We start from the raw sequence: 14793 nt of genomic DNA, 5'->3' as shown, positions 1-14793 counted from the left end.
GGGCTATAATGGCCATCCTCTCCATCCGGATGTGCAGCAGGTTCTCGAGGAAGCCCACGCCCCAGGACATATTGGCGGCGCAAAGATATATGATCACCTGATGACCCTGGGGTGGCCAACTATGGAGATAGATTCAGCAACATTTGTTAAGAGGTGCAAGGTTTGTCAACTACATGGCAACCTCATACATGCTCTAGCCGTGGAACTCCCTACCCATTTCAAACTTGTGCCCTCGATTTCATCGGGAAAATAACCACTCCCTCGAGGGGAAAATGTTTCATTTTAGTAGCAACAGAGTTGTTCACCAAATGGGCAGAAGCAGTTTCACTACGCCGAGACAACTCTCCTTAAAGTTGAGCCAATGCACTTGTAGCTTTCTCGAGCGCTGCTGAAGTCTGGGCGTACTCCTCGAGATGATGGGTATCAAATCTTGCCTTGGCCACTACACCCAGCCTGGCATGAACCCATCTCAGATCAAACCCAAAGCACCCCTCCATATCTCGAACGTCCTTCTGAATGTCTTCAAAGACATCAGCTGGTACCTCCCCCATTACATAAGCAAAAAGTTTGAAGATTCTTGGGAAAAGCATGTCTACCGCGTATCCTCGAAGTTCTCTTCTCTGGGGTTGGCAAAAGTTTAAGGGTAAGCTGTCCAGATGGATTCCATAAGGATGGACGTGGTGCGTTGAACACTAAGGCCTCTCCACTCGACGTAATCAGGATTTAGACTCAAACAAACCCAACTAAGCCCTGAGGACACCTTCTGCTCGGAGGGCACAATCCAGCATTTCTTACAAAGTCTTACAACGGATGTGAGATTAACAACCCTCGTGCCATGCCCAAGCCCTTACCTTCGCCCTATATCGAAAGATATTAGTTCATTGATCAACTACCACTTGATCCCCTAGGTAAAGGAATTTATCTAAGGTGCCAAAGAGTCCCCTCCTAATAAGTAGGGCTTTGCTGGTCTTGCAAGCATTCTTCTATGTTTGCTCGCAAAACTGCTAAGTTTAAGATAGCCAATCCCGTTTTGTTTCGGCATAAACGAAGAAATTTCGAACAGTGTATTATAGTTGACGGGCCTCTAGCGACAATCGGACCCAGATAATCAATGTATTCATCGTGCCCCCTGGTTCTGTGAAAGAATTTAGATTTCCCGATGAGGTAGCCTGCTGGGACTTTGCTATAAAAGGGATTAGCGGCTTAATGCATGGATTTGAGCTGTGAAAGGCCTTGTAAGTGCCTTGCTCATGCCTTCCCGCCTTACTATGTCAAAGAGCAAAAAATGCACTCAATGAAGGCCACGATCGATAGTAGGGGTTTCTCTCTCAATTAACAAGCCCAGGGATCACAGACGAGATCTAACCTAGTGGTTTCGCTTTAATTCATTAACTATATGAAGATCTTATTTCTTACCTACTAGATCGATTGAAAGAAGCCTTCGGGTTACAGTCAACTCATAAAATACTCTCCTAAGGAGATATTCTTTCTATCCATAAATAGAAAGGGGGAGAGATTCCTGCTTGCCTACTTCGCGGATCGAAGGGAGAAGACCTATTCAAAAAAAAAGAACAGACAAGAGAAGAGATCAAGATCACTACCAAATTCATACCAGAATCCTTGATTGTACTAGCTTAAAATCAAGACCACAATGAGAGACATTCGATCCCAGAATTAGCTCTATCCCACCTCCAATGAGATGTTTTTAAGCATATGGGTTAGTGGCAGTTGAATGAAACTAGAAAGAGTGGCAGTTAGATCCTTGAAGGGAAAGGACTTGGCTTCATCTCCCACACCGGTTAGCAACCGAGATAAGAGTGAAACTAAAGCGGGAAGGAGATGAGGATCCGGATTCTATATTCCATTTTTTTCTTTTTAGTTTGAGTGACGGATTAGTTCGCCTTCGGGTTCTTAAGAAGAAAAAGAAGATCCCGGAGTTCTCTTTCTAGGTTGAGGAGATTGCTTTTACTTTCTTGTTAAACCTACCCGAAAGAGAGTGAGTGGTGGATTCAGAGAAAAGCTATTCTTCTTAGCAGTTTCACAAGTGAATGGAATGATTCTTCCCCCGAGGGCGACTTCACTACCTGTATCCTCATCTCTTGAACTCGTTCTGGCAGCTAGTTTAATGGCACCGGCATCTCATCTAGTCTAGATCGATTCCCTAAGAGCTTCTTCTCTAGCAGGCGATTTGGCCCATTTTATCTTTCCTGGTAATAAGGAAAGGCCTTTCCCTATCATGACCGCCTTCCTTTATTCGGAATTCATTCGTCTCAAAAGAAAGAGCTAGCGAACCACACCAATTCCATTCCAATTATCTCTGACAGAGCAGGATAGCTGCCATCAACCCTTTAGAGTGAGGGCCCTCCGAGACCAATGCAGAAGGAATAAGAGCCTTTATGCCTTGACCCTTGAGCGAAATCATTGACCTTGCGCCTGGTTTGATTAGGACATTGCCGCATTTCATCTCAAAGAGGATCTAACTCTTTCTTTCCGGCTTAGCCGAACTACTTGGCTCGGATCAATTCACTCTTTCTTTATCACAAGCAAATAGCCAAAGAGCTGATGAAAGAGCACCGTCTTCTCTTATTCCTAAAAACATCTTCAGAGCAGTTATTACAAAAAGACTAGCATCTCTAACAGGAAAAGCAAGCAAAGACCTCCCCTTTGGTTTGGTGGCCTCCTTCCTTGATAAGAGTGAAAGCAGAATCAGAATCAGACTCTTGGACGTGGGATCTTGCCTAAATAAATTTCCATTGAGCGGGGTAAGTCTAAAAAAGCATTTCACCGGCACTCAGCCCTTCCCCCCTTACTCCAAGAGCCGAAACAGCCTCTATTCCTTCAACAGCAGTTAGGCCTTTTGCTAATCCTACAGCCCTTCTCCCAAGAGTTTCAGAAAAGGCTACCGACTTGGCCTACTTTGACTACGCTATTCTTCTCATTTCGAAAGAAGAAGAAGTAGCCCCGCCGACGACAACAGATTCAATAGCTGGGGATCTTGCTAAGAATGAAACTCCTAACCTTAAATCATAGAACCGGGGATGATTTCCAAGAATCCGAAGTTGGAACGGGGAAAAAAATCCCCAGTGGGTAAGGAAGCTGCCCATCCGTTATAGTTGCTTCAGAAAGATAAATTGGAAGGTTGGGCGATCTCCTATCCTGTCCGGTCGTTGTGGCAAGCGAATCTATTAAGAGATATATTGAGCCGGTAAGCGGGATTGACTTGCCAAATAGTGATATGATGTCACGAAAAACGGCTGCTCATTTCGTATCTTGAAGAAAGTCAAGCAGGAATAGATGGCCTGCCCCTAGCTCTAACTAATATCTCTACTTTGATAGCATAGGAGTGCTTTCATTCCCTGCCACCCGCTTCTATAACTGGCTATTCCTTATCGGCATTTCAAGACAAAATCTTTCATGATCCATCCCGGAATTGGATATAGAATAGTTGGGATATTCAACAAGGAGGGAACAGAAGGGGATGACATCAGAAGTAGGATCGTCGAACGGTCTTCTGGCTCCGTGGCTCCTGACCTTGGAAGATGGGATTCCGAGACCTGGACCCTTTTTCATAACTTCCGCTCGTTGCATACCTTGCTCCACTACTGTACAGCATTTCCCGCTGCAGTTTGAGCAGCAAATGGTGTCCCTCTTCTTGTACCCCCTCTTCCACAAGTACCGGCGGAGGCCTAATAAACCACCCGACCCCTTACATCTGTAACAGTCACAATGGTATTGTTGAAGCTTGCTTGAACATGAATAAGTCCTTTTGGTATTCTATGTGCACTCTTGCGTGAACCAAGACGTCCATTCTTACGTGAACCAGTTTCTTTTTTTTCTTTCATTCCGGGGGAAACCTCCTTGAAGTCTCAACTAATGGGGGAGGAGTGAGATTATACAACCCGCCCTTTCTCTTTTTTTCACAAATAGTCAATTTAGGATCTAATTCGCAGAAGGATTACCATATATAACACAAAATTGATCCGCCGATTCCTTCGAATCTAGCCTCCCAGTCTGTCATTATACCTCGAGAAGTCTAAATAATTACAATCCCCATCCCGCCTAAAAATTGAAGAATTCGTTGATAGTTAGAATAGATTCGTAGACCAGGTCGACTGATCCGTTTTCAATTTTGAAAAGTTCTGTTAGGTTCTTAGTAGCAATCGGCGACCTTTTTTTCTTTTACTTCACAGAGCTTTTCGTCTCCTTGATAGCTGGAAGTTCTCCAAAAGTATGAAAAGTTGGAGGACTTTGTACCATCCATTCCGGTGTGGTTGGATTCTGTTCAACAGCCCAAGGACTTGGAGTGCATCTTTTGTTGTTTCCACTGCTTGAAGTGATTGTTACGAACACGAAGAAACGACAAATCCCAACTACAGATATATAAGAGCCAGAACTGCTAAGGGCATTCCATCCAGCGTAAGCATCTGGATAATCTGGAATGCGACGTGGCATACCCGAAAGCCCTAAGAAATGCATGGGAAAGAAGGTCGGATTAACCCCGAAAAAAGTGATCCAAAAATGGATTTGACCTAAAGTTTCAGGATATGTTCGACCAAAGATGTTACCTACCCAATAGTGAAATCCTGCAAATAAAGCAAAAACGGCTCCCATAGAAAGTACATAATGGAAATGTGCAACCACATAATAAGTATCATGTAGAGCAATGTCTAGCCCAGAATTTGCCAGAACGATTCCAGTGAGTCCCCCTATGGTGAACAAAAATATGGACCCTACAGCAAATAACATGGGTGTTTTGTATTGTATCGAACCCCCCCCCCCCCCCCCCCCCCACATGGTAGCGATCCAACTAAAGATTTTGATTCCAGTGGGGACAACTATGATCATGGTAGCTGCGGTAAAGTAGGCACGGGTATCAACGTCTAAGCCCACAGTAAACATATGATGAGCCCAAACAAGAGATCCAGGAACACCTATACTGATCATGGAATAAACCATGCCTAGATACCCGAAGACCGGTTTTCCCGAAAAAGTAGAAACGATATGACTTATGATACCGGATCCAGGCAGAATGGGAATATACACCTCTGGATGACCGAAGAACCGAAAGAGATGCTGGTATAATATGGGGTCGCCCCTCCAGCGGGATCAGAAAAGGTTGTATTAAAGTTTCGATCGGTTAATAACATGGTAATTGCCCCTGCCAGTACCGGAAGTGATAATAAAAGTGGGAATGCTGTCACTAGAACGGACCACACAAATAGGGGTGATCTATGCATAGTTATTCCAGGTCCACGCATGTTGGAGATAGTTGTTATAAAATTGATAGAACCTAAAATGGATGAAATACCAGATAGATGAGGACTAGAAATTGCTGAATCAACTGCTCCTCCAGAATGGCTGGTAATACCACTTAAGGGCGGATAGACCGTCCACCCGGTGCCACTACCCACTTCTACTAAGGCTGGGCTTAATAGGAGCAAGAGACTTGGTGGCAACAACCAGAATGAAATATTATTTAATCGTGGAAATGCCATGTCAGGCGCACCTATCAGAATCGGAACAGACCAATTACCAGATCCACCTATCATCGCCGGCATAACCATAAAAAATATCATTAAAAAAGCGTGAGTCGTTATTAAAACATTATAAAGTTGATGATTCCCACCAAGAATTTGATCGCCGGGTCGTGCTAATTCCATACGAATCAGTACTGAGAAGCATGTGCCCATCACTCCAGCAATGGCACCAAAGATGAAATATAGAGTCCCTATATCCTTGTGGTTAGTGGAGAACAGCCATCAGACCGGATTTGTCGTAAAATTGAGATTCTTTCGTTTTCTTCTTTATCAGAGAGGGCCCCTTGTTGAGCGGGGCTTCTTTTTGAAAAAGGGGGAGTGAGGGCTTTCCGGACCTTCCCCAACCGGAGGGCGGAAGATCACAAAAGGGAGACAGAGTCCTAACTAAATCATAAAACAAGCTACCATTCCATCTATCATATCAGTCGAGTCGATTCGATTCGTTCTTATCTATAGATAACGCAAGAGAGAACTTATGACCTCGCGGATGGAGAGGGATTCGAACCCCCGGTATTCCTATCTATACTTCGGTTTTCAAGACCGACTCTTTCAACCGCTCAGACATCCATCCACTTCGCGCTTCACCCGCCCTATCTATCCGCGCGCTAGCAGGTAGGGCCTTATCTATGTGATTCGCTATGCTTGCTTGCGCCTATCGGCAGATTCTATTGCCTGCCGGTTAGCGAAACTTTTCCGGTAGTATGAATCGCTACGCTTCGCTTCTTTTTATATGATAATATGCACCTTGGTTGCTGCGCTACCTGCGGGTAATAGCAAGAGAGTGAAGAAGGAATGATCCTCCGAGTGATTGAGTCTGACTCAAGTGAGTGAGTGAAAGGCGTGGCAAGAGAGCGAGTTCTACTCGCGAACGATCAGCAAGTGAAGGACCGATCCTTTTGTTTTGCGCCACCAATACTGTTGTGAGACTGGTACTTGGCGGCTCACGAGCAATATATAGACTAAGGTTGCCCATCACTCCCTCGCTAAGGCCCTTTCTATTCTCTTTCTAGTATGGTTCCTTCATAAGAACACAGAACGCCCAGCTTCGCAGAGCAGCTCTCTCCCCAGACCAGAGCATAGTGTGGAATCTGGGTCGTTTCATCGAGCACCATTTCTTTTAGATAGAAAGGTATTCTGACTTTATTGGATCAAATAAGAACCTAAGCCTTCTACTAGTTTGTACAGACTAAGCTCTATTTCATAGATTGGACTCTTGTACTGTGATTCGCCCCTACTAGTAAGAAGCTGTTCGTTCCCTGGATCCACGTGTTCCTAGTCAGGCCTAAATGGATGAATGAAGAAGCGCGCCCGGGTAGACTTCAAGAGCTCTTTCTCTGCGTATCCTCCTACTTCTTATTCTGGGGGTCATAGAAAGATACGAACCGCCTACTCTTTCAAGCCCTACCATTAGATTGAATAAAATGAAAGCTGCTTGCCCTCAGTAATAAAAAACAGCAATCCCTCCCCTTCTGTTACCTACTTTTACTCATATCTTCGCGGTATACCTCAATACAAGACAAGCACAGGAAAGGATATTCAATCAAAACCGGGCTATCACCCTATCTAAGCAGGTTTCCCCTCTCCTCTACGGAAGTCATCTTTTAATCTATTTAAGTTCCTGTGTCTATCACTATCGTCCTATTTTCTCTCAATTGCCTATCCTTTATAGATGAGGGGGAGTACCTTAGCAGTAGCTTCCAACAACTTAAGATTGACCTCCTCAAGTGCCAGATATGAATGTTTTATTAATTTCATACGGGACTACTTACTTACCTAAAGTGAACTTTTGGCTTACCTAAAAAGTGGACTGAAGGAACTGACCTAAGCATAGCTCTCTCAAATAAAAATGCCTTTCATTTCTCTTTTAAGACCTTTGTCCTACTTCTAGTCTCAGTCCTCCAGCCTATCGAAAGTCATCTTTTTATTAACATTAACCAACAACACATGCACTTTGTTGGCACTAAAAAAAAGGTTATTCAATCCACTAGTGCAACTGAAGGAATTATCTCTTCTGAACCGGAATAAGAAAGAGCTCATAACCACTACTTGTGAACAACTCTCCTCAACTGAAGGCGCACCTACTGTTACTAGAAGTCTAGTCTCTCTCAGGTCCAGTTTCGATCTCGAACTACAACATAGGCGGGAAAAGAGATATTCAGAAAAGCCGATTTCTTGTCCTGTCTTAAGAACCTGACTCAAAAGAGAAAAGAAGACCGGACTAAAAGAGATCTCACTTTCGACGATTGAACTCCACTTTCATATCAGGCTTGCACTAGAATTCACTTTCAGGAATCCTTGCTCCTGGCTCATATTCACATAGGCCACTCATAAGAATAAGACGTTCAACTCCCTCAAACACGTGTAATTGAGAGAGTCAGAATATCAGTGCCTTGGGTAAATGTCTACCTTCGGGAGAATCTTACCGAACGACTTTCAAACCTGTCCTCTTCGCTTCCCAAGAGATTAGATTTAGGTAAAAGGGCCTTGTCGGCCACCGCTTTTATTTTCATTCATTTTTCCTATTCAAAAAAAAAAAGAAAAGACCCCCGCTCGAACTAACTTTCAACGCTCGAACTCCAGAACGAAACTCAAGTCATTGCTCATTCCCGCTCATGCTTGCTATAACAATTCCTTTGCCTACTAGACTTGTCTAAGAAAAGATGCACGAGCCACTCTTTCTCTTATATACGGTATTTTAAGATAGTGATTTGAATGCCTATCCCCTGCCTATGCTAAGCCTTTACTACCTACCCTTACCTGTCCGCCTTGAACTACTGCGCCTGCGCATACCTTTTCTTGCTCCATCCAGAAGGTAGCTTGAACTGGCATTGTACAGATAGATAGCCAGTAGAAAGAACTATTCCCAAGCTGGAGAGGCCAACCCTATCTGAAGAAGAAAGACAGAACTTACTTCGTTCTGTTCTTTTAGAGGTCTCTAATAAGACCGAAGAGGGATTAACTGAGAGCGATGCTCTAACAGCAAGGAAACTCCGGGTAAGTAGACACCCAAAATCTATCCCCGCGTTAAAGGAACGTAACATTACGCTGAGACCCTTCATTGTATCCTATCTCGAGACGCTACTGGATGAGAATGATTATCATAAGACTTATGCAGCTGGTCTCTTGATGGTATTTCCTGGTAAACATATAAATGATATGTTGATCGAGACCTAATTTAGCGAAGACTACTCTATACTGTATCCGACGGAGTTTGAAAAAAGGAGTGAGAAGGTGCTTTTTGACTTGGTATTAAGAATCTCTGCTCTTGTTAAAAAACACAAGTCATTAAAAACTATTTAGTTCCACAACTTTTCTAGATTCGATGGTATTCTCTTGCTAAAGCACCTCGCATGTAAGCACCCGAAATACATGCTCAAACATCTGATGAGGAATAACAGGCTTTATGAGTTAGCTGTCTATTTGGGTAAAAAGATGTTATTCCGCTTCATGGATTCCTATAATCTACTTCCTACTAAACTAGGTGAGTTGGCTAAGAGTCTCTGTCTTGATCTAGGCACGAAGGGATCTATCAACTATAGCGAAGTCACTCCTGAGAAGCTGGTTAGTATGAGAGATGAATTGGTGGAATATATGAAGCAGGACATCTATCTCTTAGGTGGTGTGATGAAAAAAGCACAAGAGATATATTGGAATCTGTACAAAGTGGACATTGAGGGTAAAATCACCCTTTCCTCACTAGCTCTAAGCATCTTTCGTTTGAGATACTACGATGAGAAAATATTTCCAATCCATATCCCTAGCAGAAATGAAGACAACTTTATAAGACATGCATACTACGGTGGTCATACGGATGTGTATAAGCCTTATGGGGAGGACCTATACTACTATGATATGAACTCGCTCTATCCATTTGTCATGAAGGAATACCCAATGCCTGGTGGTGTACCAGTCTGGTATGGAAATCTAGAAGACAGGGACTTAGATGGCATGTTAGGCTTTATTGAAGCATATATAGTATGTCCGAAAACTATCAAGAGGCCCTTTCTACCCTATCGAGAGAAGGAGGGTACTCTCCTCTTTCCAATAGGAGAATTTGTAGGTGTATACTATAGCGAAGAATTGAAGTTTGCTAGAGAGATTGCCTACACAGTGATTCCAATCTCAGGCTACCTCTTTGAGAAGAAGGAAAGCCCATTCAGGGAGTTTGTAAGCGCTATCTTTTCAAGCAGGTTAGAAGCTAAAAAGTCAGGGAATGATGCTTTGTCTTATGTGTATAAGATACTTATGAATTCGCTATATGGTAGATTCGGCATTAACCCTAAGGGTACAATAACCAAGATCTGCGATAACGAAAGACGCATACTTTTAATAAGAAAGACTAATTTGATATCTACTGATGAGCTTAGCGATTCTAAATACATCATTACCTATCATAGCAATACCGAGACTGATTATTGGGATCCACCAAAGAACTCTGCTGTCCAACTTGCTGTTGCAATCACAGCCAATGCTAGGATCTATATGTACCCCTACACCTCGAGAGAGGACTGTTACTACACGGACACTGACTCAGTTGTGCTAAGTAAGCCACTACCTGAAGAATGGATTTCATCTTCTATCTTAGGTCTGTTTAAGCTAGAGGACAGAATAGTTAAAGGATACTTTTTAGCTCCGAAGGCCTATTACTTCTGGAATGAGAAAGGAAAGGATACTGTCAAGTACAAAGGGCTTGCGAATAAGGAAATCACTCCAGAATGGTTTCTTTCACAGTACGCTGACCCTGATCGTAAGCTACAAGTAGCGGTGGAAGCCAACTTCAGGATTGAGTGGTCCTCACTTAACATCTTCAAAAAAGACATAAATGTCAATGTTGGGCTTACTCCAAAGCCTAAGAGGAGAAAAGTCAATGAGGGGGAGTACTGGGTTGATACAAAGCCTGTTGATGTCAAAGACCTGTCTAGATTAGATAACATTAGCAAAAAACTAGTCATGTTGCTAAGGGCTGATGTAACACATCTTAAGAACAAGAATCTCTTTCTCCATGATAAATTATCTCATAAGGAAAGAGAGATGAAAAAGGGGAGAGACAAGGAGATGAAAGAAGAACCTACAGAGGGCACTAACCCTACTATAGACGAGATACCTAATACTGACATTAAGAAGAAGGTGAAGAAACCTAATACTGGCAAGAAGAAGAAGAAGAAACCCCCAGACTAGAGCCTGAAGTGCTTTGGTTGGGTGGTCAGGTGAGCCCTAAGAAAATTGGCTTAGAAAAGATGAGATAGGGTGGATGATTGATTGGTACCGGTTAATGATGCGATGGGTCCTAATCAATGTGATTGGCATAGTTCACTTTTAGCCCCAGCAACATATAGCAGTTGCATTTGACCGAGTTGAAGCAGCAGATCCAACCAATCCGTTGACCAAGTGAAGGCTGCATAGGCACTAGTCACGAACGTCCAACTCAAAGCAGCTACTTCACCCCTGGAACAAAGCAGTGGTCCTTCTTCGACCTTCCGTAAGACCACCCCTTCTCCGCACTCAAGTTTCTGTGAGTGAAGACTATCATGCCTGTTTCATGAGCAAACTAACTACCTTGTGAAGCAAATACACCCTCATAATCACATAACACTGCCTGCCTGTGTGAACCAGCTTCAACAGCTACGCCTAATCAATTACTGTTAGGATAAGCGAAATCGAAGAGGTTAGTTAGAAGGTAAGGCACGGAGTGATTAACTAGTTGCGGGTCTTTTGTATCATGGGCCACAGCTACTTGGGTAGAGACCGCTGAACATCATTTGGGCAGGCCTAAGCCCATATAGATTCTGGGTAGCCCCATAGAAAACTAGTATACAAGTAGGCCACATCGCTGTAAGCATCAGCCCCAGGCAATCTTTCTGGTGTGGGTAGTGGTTCATTGGAAACTATTTCAGGTTCCGGCTCATCAACCTGAAGAATGGTTTAATATACTTCATGGAAAAAGGATAGCATAAAAGAAAGAAGATATGGCTTTGCAAGAGACATGATATGTTTGTGAAGGGATAAGGTACGTAAGTCAGTCGCCTTAATTCCTACAGTGCGAGAGGTACGAAGTAAGTCGAGTGAAAGGATAGGGATCTGGCTTTGATAGGGCTGAAAGCTTTGTCAATCGGGTAGCAGAAAGAGGTTGGTCCACAGGTACCTGCCATAGCTTTCATCTGGGAGAGCCTACCTGCCCAGTCATGTCGGTATAGAAGTGTCATAGAGATGACTACTGATAGTTGAAGTAAGGATTCTGAACCTTCATCTTCTGACGCCAACTCCAAGCATTAGTCGATTAGCAGGGTTTCAGTGCTGAGTTTACATACTGGGTCTCCGAGCTGAAGAAGGTCTCCGAAAGCCCTCTTTCCTGCTTCGAGTAGAACCTATTTTTAGTCTAATGCCACATCTGACTCAACAGCTCCTTCTTCCTCTCCTCTGAGAACTCTACTTTGATTCCAGCCTCAACTACTGGTGTGTCTTCTGCTTCCCTAGTGGCATCTTCACTCATGACAGACTCAAGCATCGAGTCTTCATCGCTGTCACAGGCTACGACTTTGCAGTCCTACACCACTGCATCAGGTTCGTTGTCCTTTGTTCACCCGAAACCATTGTTGCTCGGTTATCCTTTTTCAAATGGGAAGGCTTCCCGGACAATCAACGTAAACAAAGACTCAACCTAAGCTAAGGCTCTTTCCCTCTGTGGTTGTTACGAAGATACTACGTGGATAACAAAGAGTAGTAGTACTATCCGTACCTAATAGGAAGAGTTCTCCTACCAAAAAGTATTTGAGAATACCCTGAAGTAACGAGCTAACGAAAGGCTTAGAATCAATGCTTTGACCGGGAATGTCGAATCAAAGAACGTATTGTGCTAGGTCCTAGTCATTCTTACTAACTTAGCTAATTCAATTCTTTCTTCTGGGAAGCCCTTTTTCTAATGAGAATTCAATACCTTTCTAATGAGATGTGATCTGTCTAGGGCTAGCTGAACTAAGCCTCATCTGAGGAGGAAAGTTTTCAGCTTGATTCCTTCTTAGTTTTGGGATATGATTCTTCGCATCTCGAAACAAAATAGGTTTTGCTCAAAGGCTGACGTAGAAGAGTTTCGGTATTCAAATGATCTCTTCCTATTCCACGACATTTATTGGATAACTTATCCCAAGGAGTGAAGCTACAATAGACCCAATTCATGTTCCTCCGTCAAGATCAAGATGAAGGGGGGAGGATGAGATCTTTAGGCTGGTTAGTGGGGGTCCATGGCTAAGATGGAATCTTCACCTTTGCTTTCAAGCTATCAAAGCCAGGAACCAAAGACGTTTAGGATCGATTCCTTATTCCCCAAAGGGAGTTGTTTCCGACCATCCTAAAGAGAATCAAGATATCCCAGGAACCGGAAGAGACTGCTCAGGATGAATGACTGGGTAACAAAGCCGAGGAGGTGTAGTCAAGGAGATAACTCCCGAGGAGAGGCGGTTTAATGGCCAGAGGGTGGAAAAGTGTGGTAAGGGGGAGGGAGGCGACCCTTGCTGTATCAGAAGATCGAGGTACGTAGTTCTCGAGCTTTGCGAGAGGATGGAAGGGAATAGATAATTTGTGTCTGCTCTCACAAGTCGGTTCAGGGAGAAAGCCGTTTCGCTTTAGCTACCCATATAGAGAGAAGCGAGGCAAGCAAATAGTCCCGCTCTGGTCAATGAAAAGACTACGTCGACTGATAGCTATGAGACTGCTAGTGGACGGAGAGGACTGAGTGCATGTTAGCTTGAAGCCTATAGCTATTGAGTTTGATTGCTGGCGTGAAGCGCAACGAAGTTCTCTGTGTCCGATAGGCCGCTTGTTCGAATTTCTATTTCTAGTAGGATTCCCGGCTAATCCCCTTCCCTTATCATTCTGTTCTTGGATCACACCTACTAACTAGTGCGCTGCGACGAGGACTCTACCTGCCTCTGCCTTTGGACCCGGAAGCATGGGTCTCTTGGCTATAGTTAGACAGTCAAATCCGGTACTTGTATCGGGCGCACCTTCACCTTTAATTAAGTGAGTGGAGACATGTCTGCCCCTCTCGCTATCGGTGGATAAAACTGACGGTCTGATCTCTTCTCCGCCTCCTTAGCCAACCAAGCAACTTGACGTTGTCGCCACCTGTAAGAAAGATAAGGCCAAAAACTGGACTAAACAACTCTGCTATCGCTCCCGGCGCGGGATCTTCCAAGTGAGCCTCATCTAGACTATGTTAATTATTTCCGCTACTCCTTTTGAAAGACAAGAGTGCTCACCTTTCCTTTCTACTTTCATACCTCAACGAATGAACTAGGGCTCTTAGATCAACTACACCCAGGGGCGAAAAAGGGGGCCGCTATGCGGTCCGAACCCGGTGCCGCATTAGGTTAGGGAACTGGGCGATAATAGCTCCTCCGCATCCCAAAGTGCGCTGCCCTCCTAGGCGCGCAACACTAAGTAATCCAAGCCAACCCACATTACTGACTAACGGTGGATAATCAAATTTCTTAGACGTACTAAATACAACTCCATGAATGAGCAAAATGAAGGTTGCATTAATGATAAAGATCTCTGGGGAAACCGCTAAAAAAAGATTGAACATGTGGGAGGATCCGAACGAATTCTGCTTTCATTTCCCACGTATGGAGTACTTAGTGACTGACGTTACGGTCTCCCGCAGGTAGAAAGCGGCCCCCTTTTGCGGCAGAGCAGAGTAGTTCTACCAAATGGATGTAAAATGCAAGGTCTACCAAATGGATGTAAAATGCACACAAGAACTTCGAGGTCTACCAAATGGATGTAAAATGCGCCTTTCTTAATGGAGAACTTGAAGAAATGGTTTACGTGGAGCAACCTCCTGGTTTTGTGAATGAAAAGCATCCAAATCACTGTTACATTCTGGACAAGGCAGCTTACGGTCTGAAACAAGCGCCTAGGGCATGGTATGAAACGCTAACTAAGTTCTTAAAGATGTCAAAATTCAAACAAGGTTCGGTTGACCCAACCTTCTTTCGTAAGAAGGAAGGTGACCACCTTATGATAGTTCAAATCTACATCGATGATATCATCTTTGGCTCAACGAATCCTAGCTTAACAGCTGAATTCAGAAAGCTGATGGAGACTAAAGTTGAAATGAGCTTAATTGGTCCGATTAACTTTTTCCTTGGTTTAAACATTAGACAGGCCCGAAGGCATCTTTATCAACTAGGAAGCATACACCAAGACTCTTCTTGCTAAATTCGGCATGATGGGAGACTCAAAGGTCAAAGTTCCAATG

The 14793-nt window shown here is 43.8% G+C and overlaps 1 protein-coding gene, 1 non-coding gene and 1 pseudogene across 2 annotated transcripts; 1 reads left to right on the top strand and 2 right to left on the bottom strand.

Annotated features, from left to right (window-relative positions):
- Positions 1 to 4119: 4119 nt before the first annotated feature.
- LOC128128121 (cytochrome c oxidase subunit 1-like) lies at positions 4120 to 6028 on the bottom strand. The gene is given in 2 exon segments (XM_052766943.1): positions 4120 to 5096; positions 5099 to 6028. Coding segments are annotated over 2 exon segments (1509 nt in total). The 5' UTR covers positions 5691 to 6028; the 3' UTR covers positions 4120 to 4179.
- Positions 6022 to 6108, bottom strand: TRNAS-UGA (transfer RNA serine (anticodon UGA)). Its single transcript has one exon. It is a non-coding gene; the product is annotated as a tRNA-Ser (tRNA).
- A 2089-nt stretch (positions 6109 to 8197) lies between these two features.
- On the top strand, positions 8198 to 10715 carry LOC111905805 (DNA polymerase-like; annotated as a pseudogene).
- The last annotated feature ends 4078 nt before the right edge of the window (positions 10716 to 14793 follow it).

This window comes from Lactuca sativa, chromosome 8 (assembly GCF_002870075.4).
Source record: "Lactuca sativa cultivar Salinas chromosome 8, Lsat_Salinas_v11, whole genome shotgun sequence".
Classification (NCBI taxonomy): domain Eukaryota; kingdom Viridiplantae; phylum Streptophyta; class Magnoliopsida; order Asterales; family Asteraceae; genus Lactuca; species Lactuca sativa.
Note: the sequence above shows the minus strand (reverse complement) of the source record. Positions and strands in the feature narration are given on the sequence as shown.